This window comes from Sphaerodactylus townsendi, linkage group LG04 (genome assembly GCF_021028975.2).
Source record: "Sphaerodactylus townsendi isolate TG3544 linkage group LG04, MPM_Stown_v2.3, whole genome shotgun sequence".
In the NCBI taxonomy this organism is placed as follows: domain Eukaryota; kingdom Metazoa; phylum Chordata; class Lepidosauria; order Squamata; family Sphaerodactylidae; genus Sphaerodactylus; species Sphaerodactylus townsendi.
The window spans coordinates 32863727-32875761 of NC_059428.1; the positions used below are offsets into that span (position 1 = coordinate 32863727).

The window sequence follows — 12035 nt, forward strand, 5'->3', positions numbered from 1 at the left end:
CTGTGTCTGAAGGTCAGCTAGCAATAGTCTGCCATCATGTACAACTCCTATACTATTTCCTAACAGGAGAATTGAAAGGTGACATGGCAGGCTGGATGATGCTGACCTCTGGCAATAGTTTCAGAAACTTCTATATGTCCTCATGGGAGCCAGTATTCTCAAATAGTGACCAAGTAGGGAGAGGCAAAATTTTTAGTAGGGTCCCCTTCGCTCAGCCAACCACCATGCTCTGTATCCCCAAGGAAAGTCATCCTATTGAGGTGCCAACCTCTCATCCTTGCAGCAAATCAGTTTCTGTAATATATTCTGAGACCTTGGTAATCAATACTGTTGCCTAAAAAGGGGCAGAATTTCTTAGGCCAAACCACACCCATACTTGTGTGGCCAATTCTTCCCCACCCCCAAAAGCATTGATATACAGTCTTCCTCCATGTTTGTCAGGGTTACTATATATCAATGTCACCTCAACCCCAGTATCCAACAGGGCAAGTCCTCTTTGTATATTTCTGTTATCCCAGTAAGTGGCTAACAAAAGATACAGACAAAAGTCCTCAGGTATGGCTTCCTTTATTAACCTTGATCCTGGAGATCCGCCTTGTCCTATTCCTTAGGGCAGGGAGTGTCCAGGCCATATTTTGATGCCATTGATTATCTGGTGGACATTCTTCTTTAGGTGGTGCAGTAGGGGTGACAGTGCCCTGCACTTGGGACTCTTCCTTTTCCTTGATTTTGCATTTCTCTGCATACAATGGAAAAATCCTCAACTGAAAGCCCATCAATTACCTGCTTTGGGACCCAAATCCTCAATAGCTGTGTAAACATCTCTACCCAGTGTGGTGTAGTGGTTAAGAGCAGGTGTTCTCCAATCTGGTGAACTGGGTTTGATTCCCCGTCCCTTCATTAGAATGGCGGAGTCTTATCTGGTGAACCAGATTTGTTTCCCCACTGTTACATTCCAGCTGGGAACTCTCTCAGCCGCATCTACCTCACAAGGTGTCTGTTGTGGGGAGAGGAAGGGAAAAGGAGTTTGTAAACCCCTTTGAATATCCTTACAAGATAGAAAAGGGGGGTATAAATCCAAACTCCTCTTCTTCCTCCTCCTTCCCTTTTTTTCCTTTTCACACTTCTGGGTATTTTCCTGGTACGCACTGGAGATATTTAGGCTGCATTGCACTGGTCCTGACCCTGTCTTCATGGGGCACAGGGACAGAGTGAGGGGGAAGTGTGCCCAGTGTGTGCGCATGTGCCCCGCGCCCCTCCAAGCCCCTGGAATGTCCCACCCCGCCCCTGGAATCCCACGCCACACCCTCAGAACACCTCCACAGGGGTGCTTGCCCGGTGCATCGTACACCCCCCTCACCGCTATGCCTCTGATGGGGAATATCCCCTAACTGACCCAATAGAAGTACTACTTCCCCTACTGGCAGGCCTTGTGCAGGACTTAATAAGGTCAATAGTCCCCATTGCAAAATAAGCTGGGACAGCTCACATTAGCCAGGTATCACTGACAACAGGATTTTTGGAAGTGTGGCCATGGCAATGCCTCCAGGCCGAAGCCAGAAGGTGTGTTCCCTTGCCTCTCTAGAACGACAGTGGCTGGGGGACAAGGTAAGAGGGACCTGCGCCAGTGTGAGGAAACTCCGGTTTCCACCCAGTGCCATTTGCTTGGCACCTAGTGGAAGCCAGTGTTTTCCAAAAGACTTGCTCATTGAGCTGTGCGATCTTTCCCCCCACAACAGCGTTTTTACTGGCCCCACGTCGGTCTCAATGGCCCGTGCAGAAACGCCTATGGAAGCCGGCCAGCAAGTGACTGAAAAGCCAAACCTGGAGCAGGGAAACAGGTGAGTCTAGGCCAGACTCAGGTGCATGGGCTATTGACTGAATGGACAGGGGTGGGTTATTGACTCCTCAAGGGCAGGGGAGGTGGGAATAAGACCACAGAGGGATATAAAAGACAGGCATCACAGACAAACTGGGGAACACAATGCTAGTGAGGAAGGCACAGTGCTATTCCAAGGAAGGAAAGGCGGGCACTGTGGTACTCAGCTGGCATCCCACTTTCCCCAGTTCTGAGTGTGGAAGGCACAATGGCAGAGTGTGAGGTAGGGAACACTCACACCTTGTGAGTACGATTTCTAACTGGCCAGGAAAAAAAATGCCTTGTCTGTTAAATAGTGGTTAAATATGTAGAAATTGGCAATTTAAGCTTTAATTAGGTGGAAGTATAAATTAACGTATGATTGATCATTGCTGCTGATGAAACTGACCTTATAGGAGCATCCAGAGGGACCAGTTTAAAAGCTAGCAACCCTGGCTGACACTGAGGGTTGCTATTTCCCAGCAACTGGACTTGTATATTATGCACAGTTGTTTGCTAATTATGCAAGTCATGCATATTGTTGTATTACCTATGACACTTTGGTGTCAATTGTTCTACCACTGAGCTATGACCTATCCCTGAAGCATCCACTGTTGTGTGATTAATGTGCAGGGATAGTCCGATGGTAATTTTTTTAATAGCATGGGTAAGCATGCCTACAAGTGGGTGTGAAAATAAACATCATATTATATCAGAAGTTAAAGTCTGGCTGCAGTCCTGTTCGCAGATATGTAAATCCTGTTGACTTCAAGCAGAATTGAAACAGCCTTGGACTTTACAGCACACTCACTTGATGTTATACCATGGTTGTTAAAATAGCTTCCTCTGATCCCATCCTTGTTTTCTGTTACGTAGAATGTTCTTTTTCTTTCTGCACAAATGGTCAGTTTCCTACCAAAACTCTTATGTTTCAAAGCACACTGGCTTTTGTGGGTTTTCCAGGCTGTGTGGTCGTAGTTTGATGGTTTTAGCTCCTAATAATTTGCCCACATCTGTGGCTGTCATCTTTCAAAGCCCCAAAAAATTCCAAGCCCTGCTTCCCAGAAACAATCTTTGCTTCAAATTATTAGCAATATATATATTTATTCAAATATGTCCCTCCTAAAGGTAATTAGGAGATTAATTTCTTAAGGCAGCCAGGTTTTCAGCGAAACAGGCAGTCCCATATCTTGTTGAAAGCAACGTTTGGCTCTAGTCTGCTTGAAAACTTTCCAGTCATTCACAAACGTTTGTTAGCTTTAATGATTTCACTATATCTCCTCCCCTGGGCTGTTTGACTTTTGAAAGGAGGGGCTTTGTGGTAATTCTACACCTATTTTTGCCCACGCCTATCCACTTGCTAAACTTACCAAACAAGTGCTCTGCTAAGCATGAGAACATCAAAAAAATTGTTGGAGCCTGTTTCCATCAGTCAACTTCTGGCTCAGCTTCCTTGTTTTTTGCCCTTTTGTTTCCACGCCGGGGACAGCTTTGCAAATGTGTGTGCTATAATGGCAATTGATGAAAACAACCTTCACTCTAGGAGTAAATGTAAACTGAATTCATACCAGCATGATTATAAATCAATGAGACGGAGTAGTCTGCCGTCGGAACTCTTCCTAGGAAATGACCTCAAAGGAAAATGTCAGAGAAATATTAGGAATTTAGAACCGATTCATCCCAGGCGGCCCAAAAAAAGACCTCCTCTCTTTCCAGGTAGGACATGCCCAGCTATACATTCTTAACATTTTTTTTAATGTTTGAAAAAAAATTATTGACTGTCAAGAATCTTTAGGGTTGTTGTTTTTTTAAATGATGCTTGTACACTGTCTAAAATTTTTAGGATAGCAGAATAGGGTTAACATAATATTATGGTAATTGCAGAAATAGAAACCTCTTCTTATTTTGTAAACGCTTGGATGAAGTTGCACAAAAAGCACTTTTGCTATGTATAGTATGTATTTTATATTTAAAAATTTTTTAAAGGTATTGTTGCTGTTTGACAGCACTACACAGGTTCTTTTTTCTAATGATTTTAGTATCTCATTTGAAGTTTTTTCATAGGGGAGGATATAGAAATCTTTCCTGTACTGAACTGGTAGTTTCCGCTTAACCACAGATTAACACAAATGCTTCTGAAATGCATGCTTTAGATTCCTGCTCTGCACTGGAGCTAGAAAATGTTGATAGTAATGATTTAGTTTGACCTTCAAGTTTATGGATATTTCGGAACAAGAGTAACTGTAGATTTCATATAATTTACTTTACAATCTTGAGGCTGTAATTCTAACCACTTTGCTAGAAGCAAGCCCCACTGAAGAAAATGAGACTTCCGATTGTACCTGGTTAGGGAGCCCCCAGAGGGGCTTGGAACAGAAGATATATTTGATCACTTGTCAGATCTATTCTGCAGTGAGAATAACGTGATCTTTTAATGGTGTGTTCTAAAAATACCACGTGAAGAATCTATTTTCTTATTTTGTGAAAGTACTTTTCAATGCAACATGTTACTGCTACGAAAAAGTGAAATTGTGTGAAGTTATACTCCAGAATCCTGTTTCTCTATGTCGACTAGGCCAAGGTGCTATCTCTGTCAGATTTATCAAAATAAAGCCATTACTTCAAAATGTTTCAAATGGAAGCAGATGTGCTTTTAGCGAACACTGAAGCAGGTAAAAAAAAAAAAGATATAACATTCAAAAGGCCTGCTAGGACATTTGAGATTTCCTAGACATTTGAAATTTCTGCTTTAAAAAAAGTTTAATCTCTTATGTTGTTTGGAACACTGTCCTAATACCATGGAAAATGTGTACATGACACACATTCTTAACCTACCCTTTTCTTACAGTACTTAATATCAGGTGACTGGGTGTGCCTATTTCTCTAAAACTTCCTAGTGCCTGAACCAGCTCTTCCTGAGGGCAGTGCTGACTGTAACATTCTAAATGCATTTCTGCAGGAACTTTGTTTATATTTTTCACTTTCCTTTTTAAACAAAGTATCATTTCTATAATAACCTTGAACCTCCTTTGTTTTTTCTCCTTTTCTCTTATTTCTTTTTAAACTTGTTCAGCAATTATTCTTGGGGCGGAGGGGCAGGAACCTGCTGGTGGTTTTTTGGGGCTTGTGCACTGAACCTGCATACATATACCTGTATGCAGAGGTGGGATCCAGCAGGTTCTCACCAGTTCCCAAGAGTGGGTTACTAATTATTTGTGTGTGCCGAGAGGGGGTTACTAATTGGGTCTGCTTTTCCGTTAGAAATTCCATTAGGTCCAAAAATCATAAAGTCCTGTTGTTTCCTATGTGGCTGGTTAGCGAAGGTAGAAAACGGGATAATTCTCCCTGTTGGGCTGTTTTAAAAACATGTTTTAGAAATATGATAAAGTTCCTTGTTTAAGGAAAGTATCCTTCTTTTGATTTCTAGAAACAAAATTAAGTATTTGAAAGTATTAAGTATTTGACAGGCAGTCAATTAGAGGAGAAGTAGTTGTTTCTGTTGGCAGTAGACAATAGGACTTGCTATAATGAGTTTAAATTATGGACAGAAAGATACCAGCTGGAAATTAGGAACTTTTTTTTTACAGTAAGAGTTTTTACAGTAACAGAGAAATTATTAATGCCCCGCCCCCGGAATGTCCGGCCACGCCCCCATCGTGCCCCGCCTGTAGTCGACCCACGCGGTCAGCGTAAGAACGAGACGAGACGCGGAGATAACATCTGGTGGAGATCGCCAGCAGCGGGAGACCGGAGGTCCGTGTTCCTAGCGAGTCTCCCGTCTGCCGGTTCCTGGCGCAGCACATTGTTACTCTGTTAGGCGTGTAGGAGGGAGGACTGGAGGGAGTTCCGGGAGAGCGGGAGGTGAGGGAGATCATCGGGTGATGCATGATCTCATCTTAGCTCTACGTCTTGAGGAGAGAGGGCGTCGCGGCGTCTGGGCCTAATCCTCACCTGGGGGCAAGACCATTGTCCCTGCGCCCAGTGATTGAGCCAAAGGCAGTTCACGACCAGTGACTCATGGGGGGGGATGAGGAGTGGGGTCGCGTCACGACCAACAAGGCCTTGAGTCCGTTAGCGTCCCCAGCGTTCTACCTCTGGCACTGCTGGAATTAGAAGCAGTGCACTACTACACCGCCCAACCCATTGGCGCTACGCTACTGTTTGAATCCCACCACCATGGGAACCTGTTACTAAAATTTTTGGATCCCACCACTGCATATACCTGTATGTGTTATGTGGAAAAAGCTGGGGAATGGACAGTGTATGGGGTTTATTGTTCCATCCACCTTAATTCGCCCTGCAGTTACTTTACAAATGTGTGATGAGTTTCACTGTGGTGTTGTGAAGATGCAACGGTTTTTAAAAAACGGATAAAAATTTCCCTCTTGAACCACAGAACCACTCTGCTGTACTGAGAGCTTCATCTAGCAGTTATATATTTAAGTGGGATTTTTTTTAATCAACTTCTCCTCCAATGAGAGAATTGAAATACAGTATATTTCGGGGGGGGGGGGGAGGGGTTCCTCAAGAGATATAATTTTGGTTAAATGGTAGTTCATACAATTGGGTTTTTTGTTTCTGCTTGGCCTGAAAACAATGGAAAAATGTGAATGAGTTCCTTTCAAAATGTTTTTCTTTTCATAGTCTCAGAAGCAGATGTGATTGTCACATGACAATGCCCATGTAATCTCATACTTTCCCCCACATGGATTTACATTGTGTGTTGGAAATACATAAATTTGAATAGTGTCTTAAAATACATAAATGTTTAGTAGAATTGTGGCAGGGGCAGGGACCTGTCTTGCATTCTGTAAAGTGCAATAAACAATGAATAAATGTATAAATGATAATAAAACTGTAACTGCTGTCTTCTATCCCTTACAGAAAGCTTATTTCTGTCCTTCGTATGATCATGTGTACTTTGTGTAGCATATGTGTGATTCAGACAAAAGTCCCAAGATAAATCCTGAAGGCACTCAGGCTGATTCCTCATGGGCCAAAAACAGCAGTGTGAAAACGATGTGAAAATGATGTAAAAGGGTTTAAAACGGTGTAAAAGGGTTTATACTGTTTTCACACCGTTTTCACACCGCTGTTTTTGGCCAATGCGGAATCAGCCTCAGTGTGTGTGAACCACTTCTGATTTTTCACTCTTTCTGAGACAGCTGTCTTTCTGAGACAGCCAGTGAGTCCCATCTGAAGGGGGAGGAATCCACTGTGGGAGTGGTATGTCCTCCCCAGTTGATTTGCCCTCCCCAGGGAACTTATCCCGGCAGAAAGAGATTTCGCCAGCACGCAGCCCCTCCCCAGTGCTAACTGTGGCACCAGCATTCCAGCACCTGTGCCACCTCCATTGGTGCAGCGGGGACAGTCTGGGGGCATGGCTGGGGGATGGGCTGACTGTAGTCGGCTCCCTCCTGGCTGTTTACCACCTTCCTGCTGTTCGCTGCCATATGCCGGTGATCTTCAGTTCAGACTTTAGCCACTGAAAATGGTGGCTTAAGTCTGCTGCTCAGTGGCAGGGAGACTTTTGCATTTTTTCAGCCCTTCCAAGATATTGGTCATGATCCTCTATAGCAGTGGTCTTTAATCAATGGGTTGGGGCCTCAGGTGGGTTATGGAGCCCTACTGGAGAGACTTGGGTTCAGATTTCTGTTCAGCCATGAAGATCATAGGTTGGCCTTGGGTCAGTGTCTTTCAGCCTAACATATATCACAGGGTTGTTATGAGGATAAGGTGGATAAGATGAAAAACCATGTCTGCTGGCCTGAACTCCTTAAAGGACAGCCTGAATAAAATTAATAGATTGTTCCTAGTAGGGTATTAAAACAATCTGTCTTTTAAAGTGGAAATCCTAATTTGTCTCTCTGCAAGAGTTAAACTTTATTACACCCCTGTTGAGCCTGTGAATTATCTTGGGCATTAAGGCCCAGGTAGGGCTTTAAAATGTGTGGGCTTTCGGAATTAGGTTGCTAAACAGGAATGAATACAGGCTTTTAGTATGACCCATTAACATTTGAAACCAGGAAACAAGCAGTTATTCAGGTAATCGTTTTGTAATTGTATATCCCGCACATACTGTCTTGTGCTCAAAAGTTGCCTTTGCAGGGGCACTGGACCCTTAGTCTTGGGTAGGGGGGTTGCCAGTCTCCAGGTGAGTTAGAGCAATTTTCACCAATACAGGCTGCTGGCAGCCACAAGATTGGACATTTTATTTAAAAAAAAACTTAGTGGAGACTGAAGAATAAGTCCCACACAACTGTACATTGTGTTGAAACCGAGAGATTCACTTTGTATATAGTAGTAAAGTATATAATAGTAAAGTATTTTCAAGTTGTTATTTTATTTATTTATTTATTATTTGGGTTTATAAACCGCCCTCCCCCAAAGGGCTCAGGGCGGTGTACAACATGGATATAAGATATCTAGTCTTGTAACTGTCAGCGTGTATTGGTGCAAATTGGTGCAAATTTGGTTTTAGTTGCGCTAACTCCCCAGTATTGCAACGTGATGGAGTCTCCAGGTGGTGGCTGGAGATATCCGGGAATTACAACTGGTCTCCAGATTACAGAGATGGGTTCCCCTGGCGAAAATGGTTGGTTTGGAAGGTGGACTCTACAGCATTGTGTCCCATTAAATCCCCCCCCCCCCGTGACATTATACTGCACTGAGGACCTCCCCCCAAACTCCACCTTTCCTAAATTCTGCCCCCAAAGCTCCAGGTATTTCCTAACCCAGAGTTGCGGCTGGGTGTGCTTGGAGCTGTGGACCCCAGACATTTACCTAGCTTATTCCTCAAGGCAGGCTTCTTAGGACTCAACTTAAGTAGACTGGGAGATAATTAGACCCAGCTGCCCTGTTGGCAGGTGCTACCGCTCCTGAGGCTACACTGTCCTCTGGGCAGGATCCTATGAGGAAGCACTGCTCTCAGACCACTGCTTGAGATTCATGCTGGGGGTTGCACGCAGCCAATCTGTCACTTTGCCTTCTTTGCCTTACTTTGGCCCAGCTGCCATTCCTGTGGAGTGGTAGTGGGTCCTGGGTTCATTTTCTGCACAGCAGAGTCCTGGTATCTCAAGAGCTTGTGTTGACATCTCCCTTGCAGGCTGTGGCTGGTTGGACTCTGGCACAGATGGAACATTGTCAGCAGTTTTGTAGTTGTATATCCAAGTACAAGTCGGCAGGTACCTTGTCAGTGCCAGGGTCTCTCTGGTCCCTCTGGTCCTCATTGGCCACTTGCGAAGGCCCTGTGGGCTCTGAGAACTCTTGAGTCCATGTCACTGGCCTGGTAAGAGGGGGGCATCACACCTATCTATTCCATCAGCAAATACTAGAAACTATCTTATTCTAGTATCCCATCAATTTCTGCTTTTCTGGGCTGTGAGTGGCCTCAGTTACGTGCTATTCCGCCTACCTGTTCGTAATACAAAAAATAGAATTTAGATAGGCAGCAGCTTACTGGTTTGTTATTTCAACCCTGGTACTGTTGCAACTCTGGTACTATTGAATAACATACAGTCAATATAACTAGGAAATTCTCAGGTATAGCCAAATGACTTGCATGTTTGAATGCTTCTTCTGATTTAAACATTCTTGACACATAGATTACTAATACATCAAAGAGATTGCTAGACTTGATCCATCCTCTTCACCTTTTAGACTTTTGTGTGACTTGGGGGAACATTTCTTTCACCTCCGTCTTGAGATCACTTCAGTGAGAGGGCAGGAATTTTCTGCTATAGTTCCACAGCTCTGGAATGGTCTCCTAGGAGACCGATCAGCTTCCCACACTTTTAACTTTTAGGAAGGCTTGCAAGCAGTGGTGGGATTCAAATAATTTAACAACTAGTTGTTTACAAGCACCATTTTAACAACCGGTTTTGCCAAAGTGATGCAAACCTGCTGAATCCCACCACTGCTTGTAAGACATGGCTTTTTAAAGAATATTTTGAATAGTGTGGCGGGGCACAGGTTTTATGAGTTAATATGACATGTTATTGGAATCTAAGTAGAAAAACTGTGGATTAGGAGATTTTGCAGTACTTATTATTGGATTTTAGTTGTCAAATTAGTTTTTAAACTGTTGTTTCTAACTGCTCTCAGCTTATAGAAGAGAAGGATATAAATGTTTAAATCAGATATTTCTGAACATCCTGATTCTTAGAGAAAACTCCTTGAAGAGTCAATATTTGAGGCCAGAAGAGAAAGTGGGGACTTGCCAAGACATTTTCATTTCCTGCCAGTGTCTAGGCAAATTAACATAAGAGCCTTACTTGATCAGACCAAAGATCCTTCTGGTTGTGTGTCCTGATTAATTAATTAATAATTAATTAATTAAAAACATTTATTTGTTGCCTTTCTACTTTGTAGATTAAATTGCAAATAAAATAATGATTATAAAAAGGACATAAAATACTATAAAATCTCAGTCAGGACTGTCAATAAATAAAAACTAAATTAGTCAAATGCTGTCCTAAATCAATCTGTCCCAAACTGCCTCCTGGAGAGTAAAAGTGAAGGGCCAGGTACATTTGCCCAAATAAGTTGTTTTAGAACTATGGGGCCATCACCAAAAAGACTCTTTTTATGTGCCCATCAGATGAGCTTCTTTGATTGGTGGGACCAAGGGCATAACTTGCTAAAATGGCACCCATGGTGAGCCCTGGGCACCACAACCCCCTTCAGCAGCACCACGCTGCATTGGGAAGCACACCTGAGCACCAGTGGGCAGGGCTTGCCCTTCTTCCAGTGTCCATGAGGAGGTTGGAAGCAGGGCCAGCCAGGCTCCCCCACCCGATCTCCACATGGAGATGGGGGAGAAAAGAGCCTGGCTCACCCTGCCCTCATCTTCACACGGAAGTCAGATGTGAGGCGAACAACTCCTGATCTCCACATGGAGATCAAAGCAGCAAGGGGCCATTTGAACTTGGCATTAGCCAAGTTTGAAACCAGCTCTAAGCTGCAGGCTGAGCACACAGTCGGTCCTCCTCTACATTTATACTGTTGGCTCTGCCCCCTCCCCCCCAGCTCCACCTGACCAAAGGTGGAGCTTGGGGTGTGGAGCCAAACAGAAGACTGCAGTTTAAGGGGTTAGAGGCCAGTACCAAACTGCTGTGAACTCCATGTGGAGATCGGGGCCAGATGCCTGACCCCACAGTCAAACTCCAAATGTGGAATTAAAGAGTAGCTGGCCTATAATTGTGCTTTGGCTTCTAATGGGCCTGGGTTGCAGTTGTCTGGGGAGGGCAGCAATGTGCCCCCCAAGAAGTTGCCCCTGGGACTCTAACCCCCATCATGCCCCCCACTACACCAGTGGGTGGGACATCATAGAGGGCCTGTGCCTAGCAGTGGCCTGCCAGATACCCCAGTGAAGGTCACAGGCAGATCAGTGGTACGAAGTCAAGTATAAATGCTGTCTTAATTGGCCTGCTAGACTCCAGCGTTGGGGACAGTTCTTTCATGAAGTTGTTCAACATTCACAAGTATAAATCTAATTGAAAAAGAGAGGGGGAACATTGTCCTTTTCGTCAAGACAATGTTAATATTTACAAGTATGAAGTTGTGTGTGACTTCACATAAAATTATAGGCCAGGCCCGGAGGTGCTTTGTGTTGCAACAGGCTGTGTTGTTAAAACTTCTGCCTTAGCAAGCATCCAATAATGCAAGGTTAAATAATAATAGTATTACATAATAGTCTGCATTGTTTATTTTATATTAATGCTATGAGGAAATAAAATAGTAGATCTTAATAGAGGATTAGCTAGATGTTTTCTTATTACTTCCTATAATAGGAACAAAGAAGGAATGTAGAGTGCAGGTAAAAGACATTTATAATGGTTCCATGTATTTAACTACTTACTGCTTGAAGACACAGTCATGGTTTATTTACCAAATGTCCTCCCCATTTCTCCTGTGTGTGACTGGGTGCTAGATAAGGGTTTCTATTTTTAAGTGTGGGAGTCAAGGGAAGGACCTTTTTCCCCCTCCTCCATTCTGCATTCTCTCATATTGTCCTGTTTGTGTGTACATGCATGCTTATATGTTGTCTGTGCATTTACATGTACTGAGTGGCTGGTCAGAGACGCCTGAATCCTGAAAAACTAGAGAATTGCATTCTGTGCATTCCTGTATTTCCAACTAATTTCTGAGTAGTTGGAGGAAGTGACTTAACAGCACA

General features: G+C 43.6%; 1 protein-coding gene across 7 annotated transcripts in view; it reads left to right on the forward strand.

Moving 5' to 3' along the window:
* The window catches only part of FRY (FRY microtubule binding protein), a 267714-nt gene that overhangs the window by 51808 nt on the left and 203871 nt on the right, over positions 1–12035 (forward strand). For 4 of the 7 annotated variants that reach the window (XM_048492640.1, XM_048492643.1, XM_048492642.1 and 1 more), the window contains exon 1: positions 3290–3574. The exons of 2 other annotated variants lie outside the window; for them this stretch is intronic. In XM_048492640.1, the coding sequence (XP_048348597.1) occupies positions 3370–3574 (205 nt within the window). In that variant the 5' untranslated portion in view covers positions 3290–3369. Of the gene's footprint in view, positions 1–3288; positions 3575–12035 lie in introns of those variants that run through there. One more of the 7 variants, XM_048492644.1, reaches the window with a different exon arrangement.